The 23,381-nt window shown below is 44.7% G+C and overlaps 1 protein-coding gene across 3 annotated transcripts; it reads left to right on the forward strand.

The window, feature by feature from the left end:
- The first annotated feature begins 87 nt into the window (after positions 1-87).
- Positions 88-8,606, forward strand: LOC119437650 (N-terminal Xaa-Pro-Lys N-methyltransferase 1-B). 3 transcript variants are annotated; one of them, XM_049660757.1, is made up of 4 exons: positions 88-157; positions 2,012-2,185; positions 6,481-6,670; positions 8,143-8,606. In XM_049660757.1, exons 2-4 carry the CDS (start codon positions 2,030-2,032, stop codon positions 8,460-8,462), a joined length of 666 nt encoding a protein of 221 aa, XP_049516714.1. In that variant the 5' UTR covers positions 88-157; positions 2,012-2,029; the 3' UTR covers positions 8,463-8,606. The 3 variants fall into 3 exon arrangements, with proteins under 3 accessions (XP_049516714.1, XP_037560575.1, XP_049516715.1); XM_037704647.2 differs by having other exon boundaries at positions 90-235; XM_049660758.1 differs by lacking the exon at positions 88-157 and adding an exon at positions 379-995.
- The last annotated feature ends 14,775 nt before the right edge of the window (positions 8,607-23,381 follow it).

Consider the following 23,381-nt stretch of genomic DNA (forward strand, 5'->3'; position numbering starts at 1 on the left):
ACATGCATATTCTAGGCATAACTTCAGCAACCACAACCACCACAACATCCCACTCACGCTGCTCACATACTTCCACGCGCTTTGGCATTTCCGCTTCCGTGAAGGCTCGTGGAGTCGGTGTTCGCGCTGCTGCTGTTGCCGCCTGTAGCTTGCGCCGGTGTGCTCGATTCGTGTTTGTTTCACGTATTTGCCTAGGGCCGTTGGGCGGCCCTTGGAACTGCTGCCTTAGTTCCAGGTAACAGATTTGATAGCAGCGATCTATGTTTCGCCGTTTCTTCCCCCTTTTGTTGTATTCAGCATCCTCTTTCATCTGGTGCCTAGGATCGATTGTCGTCCATTCATAGAGTACGCGTTCATAACACCGTGTTTATGTAAGAACATTTCTTGCAGGAATTTTCAGGTAATCGTGTCGAGATGCGCAGGTGTCCATTTTTTAGGCCTTTGTTGGCATCCTGTTGTTGAGTTGACGCTGCTGATTAATTTGGCCGTCAGGCGCGCGCATCGTACGTACAAGCGTGCTTCCAAGCGTGCTTCCATTTGCAGCACCTACGGCGCGCAGTTGGGGTGGAGACGTCAGCATTAATACATGTAAAGTCGTTATCATTAATTGAAATTACAGGCCCCACAAATACAAACGCATTTCACGTGTTCAGTTAAATTTGTGCCTTTCAATGATGTTTCAATAACCCTAGGCCAGGGACCTGCAACACGCGGTCCGCATGGCCTTTCATTCGTGAGCCCGAGACCCCTGTTCTAGGCCGTAGAACCTAGACGCTGTCGAAATCACATCGCATCTAGCAAGCATAGCTATCGTCAACCGTGCAGAAAGAAAAAGAAGAAAATCTGTTTTATGTCGGATAAATTTGCGGTTGAGTAGCATTGCATTTTCCTTTGTCAAACTAATTAGCGATTGAAAACGAGAATTGCAGGCGTTGTGGCCACATTGTAATCAGCGGTCGACTGGTGGCTTGAGGACTCTGGAGAGCATTATAAAGGTGAGGATTTGATCACTGGGACTGTTCCAGCAGAGCAGTGGCCAAAATATCCTGGTAGTAATGACTTGACAACCACACATCTAATGGCCAGACCTTATCGTAGGGTCTCCTTGTATACTAAGTGCATTAAAGCACTACCAGATTGTCCAAGTATGCATTTGGGTTTAGTCGCTGACACATCACTTCTTTTGCAGTGTGTGTGAACAAGGACGGGCAAAGAAACAAGCATTGTCTTGTTTCCTTCCGAACATCTGTGTTCTTGATTGCTGTGAGATGAAGGCAGGAGCCAAGGGACTTCACGATAATCAACCCTTTCAGTCACTTTTTTAATGGAGCAATGCTTATTAGTGATGATAATGGTGCCTGAGGATGTCTGCCTCGTCTTCATCAGTGCTGCTTTCAACGTCCTCCTCGCCATGGCAGTTTTAAGGCTCAAATAGTGATCCTGCAGTTTTGGAGGATTCACCATATGACAGTTTGTAGTCTGAACTCTAGTATCATTTTTGATGGTAGTTCAGTATGCTTAAGTCGCCGGCAGTGTTTCTGATGCTGGTGCCACATGATCTCTGTGTGCTTACGACAAAACATTGTGTAGCATTGTACTATTTTCCTCTGCACTCCATTGTAACCATAATTCCCAACTGCAGGGACATTGTAGTAGTCTCACTGCAGTTGGAAATTATGGTAAAGGTTACTTTGCACCAAAGGTGAAAATACCCCCAAAATTGATAAGTTGATAACACAGAATTTGCTAGAACAGTGTTCAAGTGCTAGCATATTATTAAGGACATTATTGCTTAATATTACTTATTTACTGCTACTGTCCCTTCCAGATGCAACATGTATAGTGCAGATTAGCTTTTGTGCATTCATCTGTTGCCTAGTAGGGATAGCAACAGTATAGCGGTAATGGTGGGCCTGTACTTTGTGTGGAAATGCAAAGTGATTTTAGTGGCTAGTATGTGAAAGCAGAAAGTGTGTGTGACGTGCCCTTCAAGGAGCTTCCTCCTTTGCAGTGTAAGGTGGCTGTCAGCATGTCGTCAGCACAGCACTCGGACGACTTCTATAGCCAGGGCAAGGCCTACTGGGAGACGATTCCAGCCACTGTAGATGGCATGCTGGGCGGGTACTCGGAGATCAGCAGCACAGACGTCCACTCGTCGAACCGGCTGCTCAAGCAGTTCCAAGAGGTATACCTGGCAAGCTGATGAGGCAGCTTGAATGAGACACCCAACGCAGAGTGACTTGCTGAAGTAGTTGGTTCTGTGTAAATGGGGCCTTGTGTTGCCAGATGTTGCCATACCGGGCGGAGTTATAGCAAAATTGATTATGGTAATTGGCACATGCAAATGACAGTTATTAAACTGCTGAAATTTGAAATAGAACTAGGTGCGAAGAGTGGCATATCTGCTTTTGCATTTCGCCTGCTTAGTGATGAGGAATGCTGCAAACCAATAAGGGCAGCATCATTTGTGCATGTAGCAAAAGCGTTAATTTCAAAGTGGCCATGTTGCCATATCCAGCATCTTCTTGACAGCTTGACTTACTTAGGGGTGCCGGGAGGGGTACAGCTTAACCGCACTTCCAATTTATAGGCAGGGAGGAGCTTCCTAATCCTCATTTGTATAAGAAAATAGAATGCACAGTTCTTTTTAATATGAAGCATTATTTGGATCTGTCCCTGTGTTTCTTTGTCTGGCCAGGTAGCTGCTCTCTCAACAATAATAAAATTGTGTTCAATGGTGGGTTTTGAAGCCAGGTCTCCCAGTGCCACAGCTCTTCCTATTAGGCTACATATATATGCATACCTCAACAGGATAACAACTTCACCTGTTATTCTCTGGTGCAAGCTAGTGCTTTGAGATGCGTGGTACATCTGTCACGTCGTGTAGTAATTTATGCGTGCTACTTCTCTAGCACATTGAGACACTATGTAACATTGCAGCACTTTGGGATTGGCCCAGATGCAAAACCCAGCAGGTGTTGCATCTACTTCAGTAGTGCATAGTATGTGTGAGTGTTTCTCATCCTTTCTATCTCATCCTTTCTAGCTTTCCCACAACACAGGTGGTTTTTCTCCGCTTGTCTATGTGTATGCACGTATAATAATGTAACGCGTACTAGGCGCCATTAACACTCATATATGACATGCATGGCGGGTGAAAAGGGCGCTCAGATTGCCACAGCAATGTCAAAAACAGCTCTGAATGGCTGCCACTATGCTTATTAGGCGTGACCAAAGACAGTGCATGTGCGCCTGTATAGTTAAGAAACGTGTACTTTGTCCCGTAGCAGTGGCCCCTTTCCATTCTTGGTATGCTTCACCGCATAGTACGGCTGTATTGCGGCGAAGCTGGGCAATCAAGTTCGAATTGTTTGGTGAAGGCCAATCTTGAGATAAACGGAAGTTTAGGCCCATAGGAATACATGGGCACCGGCCGGGACCTTTGGTCAGGATTGAAAAAACCAGAGTCGAACTAACAGAAGTCTACTGGATTGTTGTATAGTTGCCCTTTAGTGATAACCATTTTGGTTGCATAATGTAACAGTTCACGCACTGCTGTATCACATTTATGCTTGCTGCTGCTCTACACTCTTGACTCGGAGCACCGCTGTACACACAGACACTTACACTTTCTCTTGTTCACTGCAAGTTGTGCATTTGTTGTGTCCCGTTGAGCTTCGCGATCGTAACCGTGCAATCAGTCAGAAGTTGTGCATGGTCCGTGGAAGGAAGACTTCCGAGATTGCTGGTCTAAAATTGTTACATCGGGGCGTGCAATCGCAGCAAGGACAGCAAAAAGTCAGTAGCCACACCTCGCCGTGCACAAAAATACGACTAGGCACAGGATTTCCGGTGTCGCTGTTGGTATCGCTATATTTAGCAAAGCACTTGGCTTTCTAAAAAAGGAGTGAATTTTCCGCATAAAATTTTTAAATAATAGTGTTAGTATTGAAACATTTCATCAAATAGTTTTAGGCGTAATTAGAGGCGCTATTTTTGTGCGTGTACATAGACCAACAGCACCTAATGGGCACCTGGTGGGCTTTTGTTAAAAACACGCGTGTGGTCGTGTGACAGAACCACAGCTCCCTTGAGGTTGAACTCCTTTAGAAAGCTCATAGCTGCCCATTTGACACTGGTGGGAAATGTTAAAATATTTGATTGCACAGCAAATGCTTTGCACTAGCACAGATTCTCACAATGCATGGATCTACATAATTTTATTACCTTTTTTTTTTTTCGTCCTGGTTACCTTGGTCCTTGTTTCATTGTCTTCATGTGTGCACTTGAAAAAGGAGAAATAAATGGTATGCCGTTTTAGCTTTGCACGTGCACACTCCATTCAGTAAAACTACGATTAATTCATTCATGTCATTCACTGAACAGCTAGGATACTGTGGGTGCCAGTGCCAAATGCCTAGGATGCTTTTAGTTGAGTTGCATGCAGAAGTTGTGTGAGCATATTGCAGATATCCATAGCTTTTTTCTGCACGTTCCTCCTCATGTCGTGAAGTGGAACATGTGTACCACCCAAGCTCCCTGTAGAACGTTGCCAGAATTGTCCAATTGGAGCAGCAGTAGCCACGGTAGTTAGGGCCAAGTGTTAGCTTCCCGTAGAGCCTTCCACATGCATGTGACCTGCAGTGGAAGGCTGTGGGTGCCAATGCCAAACGCCTGTTATAGAAGAACCTTGTCAAGCTGCAAACAAGCAGCTTTTAGTTCTTGTCCCAGCATTCATTTGTGTGAGTGAATGAATGCAAATATTGATTGATTGAGTGAGTGCAGACGTTGAGAACTCATTTGCATTCATAAGAAGAGCACAGTGTCTTACTTTCCTCCACTGGCACACTTCCATCAAAGCTCCACATGAGCAATGTTCCTTTGCACAAGAAGCAGAGGAAAAACGGTTTGCAAGTCAAGGATGAGATATGTGGTTTTGTTTGTCGAAGTAACAAAAGGAGAAAGAAGGGGACGTCTGATTGGAAACAATGGGCTTGAGGTGTTGTAGCACACAGCGCCTCTAGCATCAATTGTAGTCCTTTTCGATATCCTGTTGCTTGCCCCTGTATTCATTTTTTAAGTAAAATAGTTATAAAGCAACTTTTTTTTTTTTAATGAGTGTGTATGGCACATCATTTACTTCATTTTAAATGGCGAGTCTGAGTGTCTGTTTACCTTTGAAAATGTACGAACGGAGCCCTAACTGCACGACCAACATGTCAGTGTGAGCAGCATGTGTGTTACGAGGGCTACTCATAAAGCTCAAGCTATTGCAAAAAAAAAAAAAAAAAAAAAAAACAGATTAAGCAGTGATGGTTAGAAGAAAAATGATATTCCTCCATGTTTCCCACAAAAGCTTGTGGACAAGCTGGCGAAGAAAATTTCTTCAGACCACTCGATCTTTAATGTTCAGCAACTGTCTTGCTTCATCGAACAGTTCATCATCCTGGAAATAATTTATTCACATCTCCTTCTCTGTGATATTGCAGTGGAGGAAGTCACTAAGTTAGGGGTCCTGTACAAACTGGGAGTTAGGTGAACCTTTGTAAATCTAAATAACCGCATTTGTCTCCTGCACAGAATGAACCATTGTACTGTGATGAAACAAAGAAGTTCTTCGAGGTCAAAATAAAAGGAGCGCTCGCCTGCGTACTAGGTTGAATAGCATATTTGACATTTCAGGTGCACTACAGGTGCACATTAACTCGTTCACTGTGACGTGGGTCACGAGTAGCCCACGGCAGTTATTCCCTTTGTGCGGCCTGTGCAGGGCTTTCATGCAGTGCGCAAGCAACATCTTTTCTAGAAATCAGTGGAGAGAAAAAATTCTTAATGCTTCTGAAGACCTGCCGTGGTGCCATCTCTTTGTACCTTGAGGAAGTTTCAAAGGAGCACAACTCCTTGGTTGCTCACTGGTTGGTCACGACGCATCAGAGGAATATGAAAGTGCCACCAGAGTAAACATGTTAAAGATCCATGTGAAAGAGTCCGACTATTTATGTGTTGGGTGACGCAGAGTGCGGATGCATGTCTTGGGAACATTAACCTGCGGCTGGTTTATCATGTGCGTTGTTGATTGGATGCATAATGACTAAATTATAGATGCTTCTCGCTTGAGAATATCGTACCAATAGAATCTGGTCGGTGTTTATGTGACGTTATGCCGAGACATTTGAGCTTGTGTTGGCTTTCCTGACATTCTGATGCTGCTGAATGCTTCTTTGAAAATTCCCAGTCTCACTAATGCAGGACATGTCACAATTCCTGCACAATATCTTAGATTACCTGTGGACACTAAAGAAGTTCTTCACAGCTTTTCTTCAAACTTGTGATCATTTTTTTTTTTTCTATTTTTGATGAGGTCCCTTGTAGGTTTGTTTTCTGTGAGGTCAAAGTGGCGTGTAGCTGTGACAGTTGTGTGTGCCTGTGAAAGAGGTGGCTTGTCCTGTGCATGAATCCATACCCTGCCCTCTTCTTCAGAACAAGGCAGCTCCACTGGGCAGGCAGCGTGCACTGGACTGCGGTGCTGGCATAGGCCGCATCACCAAGCACTTGCTGTTGCCACTGTTTGACACCGTTGACATGGTGGAACAGAACCAGGCCTTCTTGGACCAAGCACGAGCGTACATCGGTCCTGAATCGGAGCGCGTCGAAAACCTTTTCTGCGAAGGTGAATGCAAGCTGTATGCTGATAGGTTGTTTTAAAGATATGCGTGAACAAATATGCACTTCTCTGCTTTTACACACACCATGTACATGTGTGCCAAAGATGATGCAACCGAATAAATTGGAGCACTGTGTCTCGAATGTTGTCTCGATTATCGGTTGTGTCGTCTTTGTGCTTCAAAAAAGCGAAAACTTCAAGCACACAACCAGACGAGGACAGTGAAAGAAGACTGAGACACACGAGCCCTAACTTGCAACAATTTATCGACACCTGCAGAGCGTGGATTACAAAGGCATTTTTTGTGGCCGAACGTAACGCAGGTGCAGCTACCAAAACAATCGGTGATGACGCAAGTATCCCAATTCCTTCGAAGTTCAAGCAATCGACTACTTGGACACACACGTCACACGTCAGTTGGCAGCTGCTTCTCGTGACGATAGTGCAATCTTGGTAGATTGGCACGCAGCTCAATTTTACACCGGAGTTAGCGCTTTGGTTGGAACTGAAAACAGCACTAGCATCATCAATACATTCACACTTCCTACAGTGCAGATCAAGAAACCCTCCGCAATTGTCCCTCACATTTCTACAGTGTTCACAGAAGCAATCATTTACACACCTCCCTCATTGGCCTATATAAGTCTTCACACAAGAAATCGGTAGCCTATACACGATTGATTCCGCACATTTGACGAACTCGTCCTTGTGCTTCTTATTGCACCCAATCTTTTGTGCAAGGTGCCAAGATTGGTCATCTTGCACATTTGTTGAAGCTTGTTAGGAGCAGAAAAAAGCACAAAAGTCGGAAGCACAAGGACGAGTTCTTCAAATGTGTGGAATCAGCCGTGTATAGGTTACCGATTTCTTGTGATTAAACTTTATAGGCCAAAGTGGGAGGTGTGTAAATGATCGCCTCTGTGAACACTAGAAATGTGAGGCACAAGTGCGGAGGGTTTCTTGATCTGCACTGTAGGAAGTGTGAATCTATTGATGATGCAAGTGTTGTTTTCAGTTCCAACCAAAGCGCAAACTCCGGTGTAAAAGTGAGCTGCATGCCAATCTACCAAGATTGCACTATCGTCACGAGAAGCAGCTGCCAACTTACGTGTGAAATTATCGAGGCAGAGATAATTGATAGTTTAGGGGATAACTGTGTGTCCAAGTCGTCGATTGCTTTAACTTCGAAGGAATTGGGATACTTGCGTCGTCATCGATTGTTTTGGTAGCTGCACCTGCGTTATGTTCGGCCACATAATGCCTTTTTAATCCGCGCTCTGCGGGTTTCAATAAATTATTGCAAGTTAGCGCTTGTGTGTCGGAGTCTTCTTTCACCGTCCTTGTCTGGTTCTGTGCTTGGAAGTTTTTGTCATGTCTTACCAACACGCCCAAACAGCCATGTTATTGAAAAAAAGCAGTATGTCAAACCAGCTGTCCCGACAGTACATTCTTACTTTTGTGTCACCACACATTCACAGGTCTGCAGGACTTTGCCCCCAAGGAAGGCTACTACGATGTCATCTGGTGCCAGTGGGTGACTGGACATCTGACGGATGCTGACCTGGTGTCGTTTGTGCAGCGATGTCTCAGGGGCTTGCGTGAAAACGGCATTTTTGTCATCAAGGACAACATCACGCAAGACAGCATCGACGTCGACAACCGCGATGGAAGCATCACACGTCCCCGTGAGCTCATCCTGCAGCTCTTTGAAAAAGCTGGCGCCCAAGTGCTTGCTGACCGCAAGCAGTATCGTTTTCCCAAGGGCTTGTACGAAGTCAGGACGTTCGCCATGAGGTGATGGCACTGCACACTTGTCCAGTCATGCCGTGGTGTCATTCCCTGCTGGTTATTTTTCTTCGCACGAGTTGCACAAAATTAGTGGAATGATGCTGGCCGTGATTGTTACTGCTGGTCACCTAAAATACAACAGGCGGCTGACAGATTGGATAATTGTGAAATAAGTGTGACTCAATGTGTGATACACAGTGTGCATTTGGCATGCTATCCCCATTGTTCCTCCCTCACCTGTTTCTGTCCTTGCCTTTTATTGTTACAGTTGAAGTTGTTTTTCCTGGTTCACAGGGGAGCTTCTGGTTGACTAGAGATTGCCTGTTAGTGTATGTCCACACCAGCTGCACTAGCTCATGGAAGTGCTGTGCTCGAGGGCTATTGACAGTAGTACTTCTCGTCATAGTGCTGAAGTTGGGAAGGTTAAGGCTGTGTCAGTCCTTGAGAGGAAGTCCATCTGGGAATACTGAACACTGATGCCCTTTTGCTGCGGCGGGTGTTCGCCATGACCGAGATAGTTATGGTGTCTATAGCAGGCACTCTCCACCCCAGTTTCCTCCTTGCCATCGCCTTTAAGCACTAAACAGTGCTTTGCTCAAGTTCATAAAGTTCAGTGTGACTTTGCAATATGCATAGGCAATGTGGCACTTGTGCATGCCACGTGAGGTGATGGAACAAGTGGATACTTAAAAGGGCACCAAGGAAGAATACCAGATCAATTGATTAGTACAAGAAGAACTTCTTTAGTGTCCACAGGCATCGGCTGCGGGAGGACGTGGGTCCTTTGATCACGCCTTGCGTAGTGCACACTAATTGGGGGCGAGGTTTGTCCGACGATGCGCATAAAGGCCAAACTACACGTCCGTGTGCTGACATGCGAAAGCATGCGCACATGGTGCAGGACAGATCGTACGCGTCGAAGCGCGGCTCGAGCACAGACATCTAATGTTTACGCACGCTAAGAAATAGCGGTGTCCAACATGGCGGCACCCATGGCTCCTGCTTCAACGTGAATTCTCTTGATGGATACATTCTCACTTGCGTTGATCACCAGCAACTATTGAAATGTTGATCTTTCGCTTTCTTTAAACTCACCTGAAACGTTAGTTATGAGTGCATAGCACGTCCAATTTCTGAGATCGTTCTGCGATTCCGGTGCCTGTAGGCATAACGAGACGCGTCCGCATAGCAACAACAGGATGGTTGCTAATGGATTGTCTTGGCTTGGGTATGTTTGACATGAGGCACCAAGCGAAACGATGTCAAAAATACGAAACGATGTATACCAAAGAGGAAATGTCAGCCAAGTGAGTGCACATCTTGTGTGTTCAAGCCGCCATTACTCATGAGGCACGGCAAACGCAAAGTACATGGGCGCGAGCTTTCGTGCGCCAGCATGCGTACGTGTAGTTTGGCCTTAATGATAACCGGCCACATCATCAGCCAAATACTTCGTACATTGAATTCAATATATACATATGTTTTGGTATGTAACCGCATCTTAAGTATTTTGAAGCTATTAAAATTCAATACAGTGTAGACCACTTATAACGTAACCGCTTATAGTGCAGGACCGGATATAACGCGGTCTTTTTCTGGCTCTTGTTTACCTTCCCATAGGACTCGGTATATATCTATACTGCTTATAGTGCAACTACGCGAGACGAAATTGTGGTTATAATACAGCTGCTGGAAAATTCCGCAGAGGCACCGAGCATGCTCTCAACGAGGTGTACCAGTCGGTAGGAGAGCGACGAGGGCAATGCAGAGAAAGGAGGAGACGTGGCAAGGAATGCAAAAAGAAAAAGAGGCAAGGAATGCAAAAAGAAAAAGAAGCTAAGGCGGTAGTGCATTGTATGTATGCACTCTGCGGGCATGTGTGTGCATTGTCACTCTGGTGCTTCAGTTGTTGAAGCACCAAAGTAATTGAAGTTGTTGTGCACAAAGTAAATACAGTCACCCACTGATTTTTTTGGACATGAGCAGGGCCACATGAATATGAATTATCAGGCAGGTCGCAAAAATTAATTTATAAATTTTTTGTAACGGTTTATGCCACAGGTACGTTTCGTGTCTGCCTGTTGCAACCACCGTCATCCCAAAGTGCGGTGCGTATATTGTGCGTGCAACCTTGACTCTGTGACACTGTCAGTTTAAGGTGTTCTGCAAATTTAGTTAGGAGCGTTCGTTGTAGGAGTATAAATTTTATTAGTTGTAGGGATTCCTGGACAAGTGGGTGGGGTCCTTAGTCTAGGGCTCCAGTGGCCTTAGTGGCTCGCTGAGCCTGGTCGGCCAGAGCCAGCTGGCTCCCCTGATCTCTGCTAGCAAGTCTGGTCTCCCACTGCCGTTTTTGAGATGATGTCCCCAAAAGGGGAGAATTAATTTCCTGGGACCGCTATTCGCACTCCCACGTAATGTGGGCGAGGGTTGGCTGCTCCCCACACCACAGACAGGTGTCTGCGTACATTATGGTGTTTACTTTGTAGGTTTGTGTACGTGTTGGTTTGTATTCGACGGCAATCTCGCGCCTGTTCTCCGGTAAGATCTGGATGTGGATAGCGGTATTTTAACGTGAAAGTGTTAAGGGCCCCGTGTCGCTGAAAATCTGGTGTCGGCATCCGCCGGTGGTGCCATTGTCCGTCAGAAAAAAATCATCCCCAACCACAACCATGGAGGCCCTCTGCATGTCACATAGGCGTTACTGAACTAATTGAATTTCTCAAAGTAAAATGCATCAGAAAATTCGTAAAGTCCGACTTGCAACCTACAGACATGTTATTGTTGGATTTTAATTTGAATATATGAGAAAACATAATTCTTTTATGGGGGCAGAACTTGAACACAAACCCCTTTTTCCTTGCTTACGGGGGTAGGAGCCATTGCTTAGCCCTGCAATGCCGCTATCGTGTTCCACTCTTAAAGGCAAAGCTTAAGCGTCCTCGTCATTCTCCTCTTTGGTTTTCGAGGATGTCGCGTGGAGTTGTGGGGGGTTCTCGAGGGATGCGGTCGGTGCTCGGATACTTATTTCACGAGCAAGCCGATCGGCCCTTTTGTTACACTCCAGTTCTGTATCTGCTGGGCACCAAATTATTGAATGTGGATTTAGTAGCTCTTTGCCTAGCATTCTCAATGCCGTCCTGGGAATTGCCCCAGTCTGAAAGAGATGGGAAGTGGATTGGGAGTCTGTGATGATGAGAGCCGAATCTCCCTTTTGTTCTTCTCATTTGATTGCCATAGCGACTGCCACAGTTTCGGCCATACTGGCTGATGGGGTTTTTTAGTCATGTCGCCAAGGTTGTAGTTGCGCTTGTTGCCACAGTTTAGCTATTGCCGTGTAGTCTGCAGGCGTCAGTGTAGAAGCCGGTTGGGTTACTACCATAACATTTTTGAAGTGCCTGGTGAGGCTTAGGCTTGTCGTCTGCCTCGGTAATACTTCACGCTTATATTCTTGGGGGCTGGGGGAAGTGATGATTTGGGTCCTAATATTGTTGAATAGTAAAAATGTCTCCTCTTCTGTGTGTTGCAGTCTTTAGGTGTAGCCAACCTGTTGGAGTAGAGCTCTACCTTGCCTCGTGGAATTTAATCTTTCCCTTTGTGATATTAGCACTGCCGATGCGAGTTCTTCGTAGGTGTTGTACAGTACCAGCGTCTCAATTTTTTTGGTGCTAGCGTTGGTGGGTAGTCCAATTGCCACTTTGTATGCCGCTCTTATCATTGCGTTAATTTTGACTGTTTCAGTATTGGTTAGTTTTTGGAATGTATGTCATTCTGCTGATCACAAAATTCCGTAAAGGCGTAGGGTCTCTTCCTCCCTGAAGCTTTGCCTTTTTCGCGTGACTCTATGTTTCGTGTATATTTAGCTTTTAATCTGGGAAATTGTGATTTTTCTGGTGTGCATCGCATGCCTGCATTTATGGAAAAGCATTCTACCTTGTCGACTGCTATATATCTTGCTTTTCGCCAGTCGAGTCTTTGGAGGCCCCCAACACTATGTTGTCCACGTATATTGCTTGACCTAGCTCGGGTTCCTCCTCCAGCGCTTGGGCAAGCTTCCGCATCCCTATGTTAAATAGTAGTGGGGATAGAATTGAGCCTTGTGGCGTTCCTCGTTTGGGTATTGGCATTAATGTAGACCAGGTCGAGCTGACGCCGATTGTAGCCGTTCGGTTTGTTAGAAAAGAGTTTATGTAGTTGTACGATTTTTCACCACATCCAGTGTTATATAGTTCCTCGAGTATTGTGGGATATGGTGTCAAAAAGCTTTTTTGATGTCCAAGGCTAGCAGGAACCTGTTTGTGCTCCCGTTTGGGGGTTCTTCTTATAGCAGTGGGAAAACGTCCAGTGCTGCTACGTGCGGTCAAAAGCCCAACATTTAATTGGGGAGAAGTCTGTGCATCTCTATGTAGGAGTCCAATTGAGTTTTAATAACTTTTTCTAAAAGTTTGCCGATGCACAATGTCAGAAATATGGGTCTAAGGTTTTGTAGGTTTTTGGTCTTCCCAGCTTTTGGCATTAATATGGCTTCTTTCCATTCGCGTGGTACTTCTCCATTGGCCCATATCGTTTTGTAGAAGTCCGCGAGTTGGGATAGAGTTTTGTAGTTCAGGTTGCGAATCATTGCATTCATAATTTGGTCCCTGCCAGGGGCCATGTTCTTTTTGAAAGATTGTACAACTGCATGCACTTTGGCTATCGTTATGGGACTGTCGAGTTCTGGGTTCTCTGGGCCGTCGTACTTGAGATGTGCGCTTTCCTCGACTGGTTCTACCTCGAGGCCAAGATAAATTTCTTTGAGTTGAGCTGTTATTGTTTTGTCTGTTCCCTTGAAGTCGTTCTCTATCTGTTCGTGTGTTAGTCGGATCTAACATGCTGCGTAATACTGCCCACTTTTTCTTTTTCTGCAAAGATCCCAGTAGGGGGACGCACAGAATTGAAATCAGTTATCTATTGTTCAGGCATATGCATTGGCTCTTTGGGTAAATCATGTCTTTAGTTTCCTGTTATGTTGTGTTTCCCATCGTTTGGTTAAGCTGCATCTAGCTTCCCACAATCTTAGTAAGTAGGGGTCTATGGCAGGGATGTTGTCGTCGTTGCTATTTTCTGGGTAAGCTTCTCATGGGTGTTTTGAATAAAATTTGCCCAATCAGCTGCATTTATCACCTGCTTAGGTGTCCTTGTTTTTCCCTAAAAGTGGTCCAGTCTGCTCTAGTGGCCGTGCCAAGTGGTTGTTTTATTCTTTAAGGATAGGCCATTTCTGTTGTGGTCGCTGCCTAAGCCGACAACAAAGGCGAGTTCCCTAGCTGACGTCACCGGAGTGCTGTTCATAGCGCTGCCATAGGTTGAGCACACAGCCAATACTTGCGCATAACCTGTCACCAGCCACATTGCTTCTTTGTTTGAAATTTTCCACTTCAGTGCGCTGTCTTTTGTTGAGGGTCAGGAAGTGTACTTTGTACAGCAGCTTGGAGACGAGCAGCGAATTAGTCCTAGTCTTGATGTGAGTGCAGCTTCCCTCGCTCCCCATGTTTTCATTGTTGTCGAACATATAATGCGAGTTGTTTGCCTCCAAGACAACGCAGTTTGCTCCATCCATGTAGTTGCTTTGCCGTCCTCGTCTATTGGCCGGCCTAGTATGTGCATCAGTGACTTGCGATTTGTAGCCTGATCATTGATGGTAAAGCTGAGGTTCAAGGAGTCAGTGTGTTGAAGTGCCATTCTTTTGCTGAAAAAGTCATTTGTCTTGCTTCTTTGAGAAATCTGGCGGTAGGCTCCGTTGCCTTTTGATAGGTGTACTCCTGATCGGCCAGTGAACCTCCGGTGGTTCAAATCGTTATGTCAGCATTAAGGGTAAGGGTTAGGCCTTCATTGGCTCGGAGTATAGGGGGCGATCTGGAGTTATGGTTAAATAGGATAGGGGATATTACTGATCGCTGTGGGACTCCAATGGTGTTGAGTGAGAAAGTTCTCCCTTCTTTCCAACCTTCACTCGGTAGCTTCTGCTGGGATGATGATGATGTGTTTAGTGGCGCAATGGCCAGATATGGCCAAAGAGCACCACGCAAGTGATGATGTGCGACATTAATGTGTCAATGCAATGGGCAGATGGTTTGCAATAGGTAGATGTTACTTGGCTGTAAAAGGGCCTAAAAATCAGTCACTGTAAAAGTGATCGTGTGATGCTGGAATTTTTCTCCTGATAACCGTGGTGATGCTGCCTTGATGTTACAATGCATTAGAAAGGAAACTGCCACGCCACTATAATGTTTGACACCGTAATTGAATAAAGTACTCGCAAGTCTAACATCTGAATGACCCCGGAAGACTTCGTAATAAGTTTTTATTCTTTCATCAATCGTATTGTGCCGCGAATTGACGAATCTAACACCGTTGTCTCAAACTAATTTGATACCTTTTTCCAATCGTGAACTCCAATTTTTGTGACCTCACTGCATACTAAGACTGATTTGAAACTCCACGAGTCCCAAACAAACATAAATGAGATTTTGCACAAAACATCCATAAAACAGCTTGACTACGCCTAGCCCCATCTGGGTGATAGTAGCCGAGAGTTGCCGTTGGTTGGTGAATTGTTCGACGAGAGTTGCTACGTGGGTACGATATCACGAGATATTTTAGTAGTGCTAGCGGGAACACGCACACAAGACGACGCAAATTCACACACACACTTCTCCTGGATTGGAACGACCGGACAAAGGCTAGTGTTCTTCTGCTGATGCCTTTTTGATGACTGAGTGCAGGACAGAGTCTGAAGCCTTTTTGATGCCTATGGCAACAAGAATTCTTGGGTTGCCAGACTTCTGAACAGGAATAATGATCTCTTATGAGCAAGAGGCTGTCGTGCGTGCTTAAATGGGCCCTAAATCCTGTTTGGCGAGGATCCAGAATGTTTTCTGTCAGGAGCCACTCGATTCTCTTGAGGACCATATCTTCTCTATGATTTTGGAAGCAGTAAATGAAAGCTAGGCGGATGCCTGATTTCCTGCTATTGGGATGACTATGGTATTGGATTGCACTCTGGAACGTCAAGTCTCACCGAGCCGCCTCAACGTATGCTCTCTGAGCCGGGGCGAGAGGACGATGGCAAACACTTTGAACGAACTGTTCCTGCTGAGCCTACGAGAACAGCGCAAGAGCTTGGCTGCAAGCTGGTCAGTGGCATGTGTAAGCATTATGTGCTTAAGCATGGCAAGCAGTCTCTTGCACTATTATTCGACAAGCACAGTCTGTAACGAAGAACTTGAATGACATAGCAAGCATGGAAGTGCTTGGGATTTGTACAGAGCTAGCCCTGCGTAATGCCAGATTGAAAAGGAGAGCAACGCACTCCCTGAGCTAGTGCAGAGAATGTGGCTGAATTGAGTGATTCACTGGACTAGTGGTAGTCTGCACTTTGTGGAGGTCGTGAAGTCTTGAAACTCTATCTGGATGCAAAATTTTCATCCAACCCTTGTATATGTGCCTTACAACCTTTCTCTTGAGCATCCACTGCTGTTGCGTTGGAGCTTTCATTCGGCCCTGTCGTGGCTGTTTTGGCTGCACATTTGGTGTTTAATTTGACTACTGTCCCAATTCTGGTGTGTGGCCAGCACATTGTGCTGTCGACACCAACAGTACTCGTCATTGGAAAAGGTAAATGTGCAACGAGATAGCCACCAGGGTCTCACAAGTTGCTCAATAACCCATGTTATTACATGCTTCTAAATTTGTTTAAACTTACGAGCCCTAGAATTGTGTTGTCTGCCGAGCTACGGTTCCTTTTTCTGCTTTGGCTAACAAATACTGTGACAAGTATCCTAGTACATGGAACCTACAGGGTGCCTGGAAAGTTGGTGCCTGGTTAAAAGTATTGAAGTGTTTAGCTTTGTTTGGGAACTAACCGTGATTTTTCGTGTCTAACCGTTTTCATGAACTGATCGTAAAGATCACGCAGTCAACACAGCGGTAAAAACTGCACGGTGGTATGGTATCACAGTGCACTGGTACTGGTGGTAATGGGAGCATTTTCACATTCTTCCCTTGTGACACTTGTGTTTTGAGATGTCGTTGAGACATAGCACCTCTGGTCAAGAATGCAGGCATTTGAGAGGTTGCACGGAGTTCCGAACTGGTCCTTGAGGAAGTGGTACTCAAAGTCCTGGTTGGTTTCTACGTATGGATAATACACACTGGTAAGGGGGAGCGCTGTCCATGACACATGGTGCCACAAATAACCACCTCTCAAAGCATGCTTGAATGCATTCCTGGATAGCAACTGTGGTTGGTTCTTCATTAAATTTTTAATTCACTTATTTGAGTTCACTAAGAAGAGCAGAAGACTGTCTGCCATGCTGACTGTGTGTGAACACATTTGGGTAGCTTGCCAGCAGTGTTGAGGCTATGCGACTTATTGGTGGGCTGAGTGAAGGAGCAACCTTCACTGAATGAAGCAGCACAATGTCATCCACAAAACCACGATGTCAGACAGACATTCCACCATGGTTTCTGCAGAAATATGCAACTGCCAAGCTGCCGAAAGGTGGCTTTTTACCATCACTCCTCTGCCTGTAATAATAGACGGGAATAAAATTTATACATTTTAAATATCTGCACAAGTTAGCAATACTAGGAGGTAATTGCAATTTTAAAATGGGTTCTCCCACTGTGTGAAACAAAATTCGTTTCACTAAAATAAAATAATTTTGTAAATTATTAGAAATTTAGCGCAGTGACTTTCCAGGCACCCTCTGTATCCAGCGAGTGAAAGTTAAAATGGCCGTGCAAATGGTAAAATTTTTTTAATGTGGAAATATCTCGTTGAAATATTCCGTGCATGTAGTGCCATTCACAATAGAATGTCTGGGCAACTGGGCTGCTTGTAGATGAGAAACTGAAAGGTGTTGATATCTTATTCGTCATGATAATGAATCAAAGCAACAGTGCTAAAGGGTTGTCATTGTTGTACATGTGAAATTAATATTGAAAATGTCTCATTATGGCAAGGAAGCTGTGTGTGCTACATTACTGCACCACACATCACTTTGAAGGGATGCAAATGTGAGATTCACCAAGTAAAAATTTCTATGCATAAATGGAGGCAACAAATTAGTAGGCCGCCTAAAGGCATGACGTTGTCATGTGGTTAGATTAGTGTGCAAGAGTTAGCTGCTCCAAGGCCTGTCAGAAACTGGTGCCCTTGCACAGCAATGAACTCTCCTGTAGCAGAACCATTTGGAGGAGCCATTGCTTGCGTTGGCCTTTCTACGTGTTGGTTACAATAAATGTCATTCCATTCATTCGGATATACAATAAAAGATATCAAGTTCTCATAATTGAATGTGAATGAGATATCCCCCCCCCCCCCCCTTTGCTGTTCAATTTGTATTCAAAGTTTCAAATACTCGCGCACCTTTAAATATTGTTGAAGTGCTAAGTGTGGTAAATGGTTCATAGACGAAGACTGGTACTGTGTTATGTATTGTTGATTAAGCTGGAAACACTGTTGTATTCAATAAACACATTGCCCATTAACCTCCTAATGCCTCTCTCATTTTTGCTTGTGGAAAAGTACTTGTATCTGAGGTAGGTTACAACATTGAAAATTAGTTTGAATTAGTAGAATCAGTGGGCTTGTTACAAAAAAACTGAAATTTGGTGACTTTTTGAGGAAAACGCTGTTTTATGCATTGAAGCACAAAGTTAACTGGAACGCCCATGCATTTCGTCGGACACATTGAAAATGAATATCTCGAAACTGGTTCAGTCCTGATAATTTGTTCCAAGTGGATACGCCTTGCGGACTCAGTGGCTATAATTCGTAGATTGAAAGATTTGCCAATAATTAATTAAAAAGTTAATTAGCATAACTATGTTAATTATTCAATTAGGCGTTGTGATTTCTCATGGAAGTAATGGCCGCCTCATCGAGTAGTTTAGACTAGGGATTATAATTGTGCTATCTGCCACAGGCGATTTTTAAAATGTTGGTGCCGCTAAAATGAAACATCCTGTATTAAATTATTTATGGTGCTCCAAGGCTTATTACTATTTTTTTTTTTAGGGTTTAGAGGTCTAGGACCTTCATTTAAAGCAAGGAAAGAAGACTCGGAAATATTGTGTCAGCACACCTGGACAAAGCACAATAAAATGTTAAATGTGTTAAAATGGCATTTTACACGGCAAAAACACTCCGATTATGAGGCACACTGTAGTCGGGGACTCTATAATAATTTTGGCCACATGGGGTGCTTCAACGTGCACGAGATTTTACATTTTTCCACCCATCGCAACAAAACTTGTGGAGGATTGATTTAGTGATGTCAGGAGACCTGTACGCAGCTTTCGACTGCATGGTGCGATTTGAGACCACTGCACTGCACTGACCAGTACATGCGTTAGTGGCTTGCGATGCTACATGATCACCATTTAACGAATGCCATGACACTGCCTCCACCATGAACCAACGCTGCACTTAGCAGTCTGGACAGGTTGATTTAAGTGATTATGCCATTTATTAGTGTTTTGTGCACTGCATGATGAATTTAGGATTCATACAACATTTTCTGGCTCAACAACTCTGCTGAGCAAAAAAAAAAAAAACTGAAATACAAAAATTTGGCATAGGCACATTCTCATTATGCACAATGTGGTGCATCCATAATACGCTGTGTAGTTGCACATTTTCATCAGTGCCAAGCCACTTGAAGTCTTTGTGCGTCAAGATACCGAAGGGTCTGGCATCGCAAGTCTTGCTGGGCTTCCACTCGATACAGTTACACACGTATTGCACACTTTCGTGTCGCCAAACAATAATCAGCTTCCGTTTTGCTTGTGTTTCCTTTCTTTAAAACTCTGCACTCGCTGCTTTCTCGTCAACAATGCTGTGTCACACAGATATGTGCATGTCATTCGTGACTGACCTGAAAGGTCACAGTGCAGGGTACAGCAGCAGGGGAAGCCGACCAGCAGACCGTGCAGATTATAGGCACCACCTTAACGAAATGAACACAAGGATGAGTGCTTGCAAGCAGTCGCAACCAGTGCTGCCCCAGTGACCAGAGACGAGAAGCAATGATGTTGTAGGATTCTCCATCTGCTGGATGACGAATGCAGCAGATGAGGTTCAATGACACCATTGAAAGATGTGCACGTCGGGCACAGCAGGTCAGGCGCAGAGCGTTAAAGGAAAGGCACACAAAATGGTTGACAATTATTGTTAGGGGACGAGATAGGCCTCAAAAGGTGTAAAGTTTTCTGGTAGTGTTTATTCTTGCATCACGCAGTTTCCCCGACTTGTGCATGGCCATTCATGCTGGAAATCAGTGATGCCAAACATTACAGAAATTGTGCCCAAGTGCAAATAGATTTTTTTGAATTCGTATATGCTTGTGCGATAACTTTCAGGGATACCACTTTCAGAGCATGTTGATTGGCTGAGTCGGTCGAAGTTGAGTTCCAGTTTATTTCTTTTCACTATGCAGTGAAGAAAGAGCCAAGGGAAAAGCCATACAGGATTGCTTGAGTTCTTGGCCCCCATAGACTAGCAAAGTGGCATAAATTAGGTAAGCAGTGTTAGATTACATATATACAATTTTAAAGGAAAACTGGCACCCTTACTTACAGTTTTTGAAAAGCATGGGCAAGGTGGTCGCTACTCCATTGAGGCATTGTGCTGGAAGGTGTCATGCGTAAGTGAAAGTGTCCCCAAAACGTGATCAAGCGTACCTCTGCTTCTACGGTTGTAGTGTGCGCTTTCCAACAGATATAACTTTGCGCCAATTGAATCAGTCAATCGTCACCTCATCTGCTAGCAGAACTAAATTCATCAGCTTTGGCAGTTTCAAGCGCCGCAGATGTTTACATTTAGTGCTAGGGTATCAGTATTTATCAAGTATTTCCATCCTGTTGGATCGACTTGCACAAGGTTTCAGCCGATGCCACATGCAGTCTTTTAAGCGTGTTAATGGCTAAAAAATTATACAGGAAATACCATTAGGTGAACCAGAAGCACATTGACGTTTGCAAAGAAAAGTGCTTTGACAGTGCTTGCACCAGTTCTTCGACACCTGCCAGGCTTGTGCGAACCCCAGTTTGAGCAGCTTTTCACATACTAAATGTCCTTGCATTTGAGTTATGAGCAGCTGTTAGCATTTCATATTGTGGAGCATTGCGCACTGAAGTGCTGTGTGTGGAATCAGTGACAGAGGAAGCAGTGCAAAATGTTACCTATTTGTGACAATGCTCAAGGTCACATTCCCTGGCCAGTCTTGCAAATAAGCTTTAATTTGGGACCAAATCTTACGCAAGTGGCATACATGGTCCTACGAGTTCCAAGTTACTCGACGCATGGGCTACGCTATCCTGAAAACCAGTGACATGAGAGGGTGCAGCATGCGGGTAGCCCGATAAATACTTCACTCGAGTTAGATACTTGGCATTTTGTGTGCAAGTGGGAGGCGTACAAAAATGTGTACTAGCCTCACTGCTTCAAATGGGACATGTGTCAAATATCTGTGTGCTGTCTGCCGCCCTTGCAACCACAAACATGGCAATTTTAATTACACCTCAAGCCTGTTTCAAGGAATAGGGGCAACCCTGTAAATGTACTGTTGTCTAGTTGACATTAGTTGATTAAGCATTTTGATTTCTCATGCAAGTAATGCACACCTCTTGTAGTAATCTAGCTGAAAGACGACTAATGGCATTTTTCAAAGTAGATTAAAAAAAATTATGACCTAAAAAAAAAGATACCCACAAATGTCTGTCTGGATGCCAACAGACGTGAAACTGTGGTTGGGCTATGCAAAGAAAGTTTCACTTTAATAGATTCCTGCTCTCGTTGGCCCTCCGGGTACAACTAACTGCCTACTGTCGAGAAGAGTGCCAACCAAGCACATATAAAGGATGGGGTGCAAATGCCAACAAAGACAGATATTTTGCATCAGCAGTTGGCGATATTCTGATGCCCCATCACAGCCGGCAAGATTTATTTTAAGCCGATGTGCATCTACAGCAACCCATATCTATCCGACCTTTGAACTGTCTTCATATTCCGTTGCCATCGAACTCTGGAGAACTGTATCAATGTGTATTGCAATAAAAGAATGCCAACTGTTTGCTCTGGTCATGCTTCAAGGAGTGACGCGATTGGCCGAGGCCATTTTGGAGCAGAAAAACAAGCTTTGGAACATCTAAATGCATACTTCAGGTTGGAAAAAAAATGGCTTCGAGAGTAGCAAGACAGGTTACACGAGGAGGAAACCCCTCTTAGAGTTAAAAAGATATTGCCCCTAACTACAAATTTGAGAACTTGTTCACTATGTCGTTTGGTATGTCACATCAATACCCAAGGAAGCGATAGAGAAAACAGCACCGCAGTAGCTCACTCGGCAAGAGCATCGCACACGTAATGCAAAGACCTGGGTTTGTATCCCACCTGCAGCCAGTTGTCTGATTGTCTTTCATTCATTTATGCTTTTTGTTGTCATTATGTGGTTGCGACTTATGAGAACCAATCCACTCGATTCCCTTTTAGCAAGAGTCCCGTGGTAGTGCTGTACTCTAGCTTCCAAATGCCTGTAAGATAGCACTTCTGTACTGCACAATCAGGTCATTGTGGAACTTATACTTTGCCTCATTCCAGGCACACTGCAGTGGATTCCCATGACGCCTAATTTTGGACCTCTGTAATAAAAAGAAATACATGACCGGCAGTGGCCTTCGAGCACAGCTGCCCAATAGGTCATGATTGCATGCATACTCCTCTTGTGCCAAAGCAGGCTAGCGGCAAGACGTTTTCACCACGTGCCAGTTTCTAGTCCTGTTTCCTCGTGCTTCCAGACGCTCTGTTAGACTGTAGTCTTCAGGAATTGCCCACATTCTCCAGTACAGTCGAACACGGATATATCAAATCCGAAGGGAATCACAAAAAAAGTTTTATACATATAATTCGATATATTCGAATTATCTCTATCATTTGAGGTAGCATGCGGGCTGGCCGAACGAGCTTGACGGGGCTCAACTGACTGCACACACGAGGCACACAAGACGCGCAAAAGAAAAAACATTCATGAGCCATTCCACTCTATGAAGGTGGATGACCAGCGAAGCTGTCAAGCACACGACTAGTGTGACACAGAATTTTGAACAAAGGTACGAACATATTTATTGTCCCAATTAGTGGTCATCGTGACGATATGTACGCACACACATTCGCGTCTCACCTCTTATTAAATCTGTCCATCACATAAAACGGACATACCCCAATTCGCTTATACCCCCTGTAGACACGGCCTCGCCATTACGACGACAGAAGATAAATTCTACGCTAGAATGATGAGTGGCAACGGAGTCAGCTGTGGAAGACGACGAACGCGGTCGCGCCAACCCTTTTTCCCCTTGGTCGCCTTATCAGGTGCACACTATGTCATACATTCACCGAGACATCGTTTTAGACATAGGTGGTCGGTAAACCGAGCTCCGACAGAGCGGCAAGAAGAGTTTGTTGTTGTCGTTGCCTCTTCAACTCTCACTTTTTAGGGAGTTTTAGAGAAGAGCTTTTCCGCACGGATGCCACAAAATCCCAGATCCTAGCCATAGACAACTTCGCTGTAAAAGTTACCGACGTTTCACTTCGTGAACGCGTGATGCTCAAGCATATGCGCGGCCGTGACGCTTCACCTCGTTTCTCCTTCCCCCTTCGCTCAATGACACCTAGACTTCCCTCTAAATGGCATAGCTTCGCCACACACTCCTCCATACTTCCCCCGGCTCGATGCTCCTCTCCACCTCCAGGTGCCAGAAGACCTCAAAGTGCACTCTGAGGTCTTCGGCGTGGCATCGCGTTCGATATACTGAATGTGCTGGTGAACGGGCGTTCCATTATATGTGGGTTGAACATATCCGGTTTCAACTGTATTTTCCTCGTAGCAGC

The sequence above is a fragment of the Dermacentor silvarum genome, chromosome 1 (assembly GCF_013339745.2).
Source record: "Dermacentor silvarum isolate Dsil-2018 chromosome 1, BIME_Dsil_1.4, whole genome shotgun sequence".
Lineage (NCBI taxonomy): Eukaryota > Metazoa > Arthropoda > Arachnida > Ixodida > Ixodidae > Dermacentor > Dermacentor silvarum.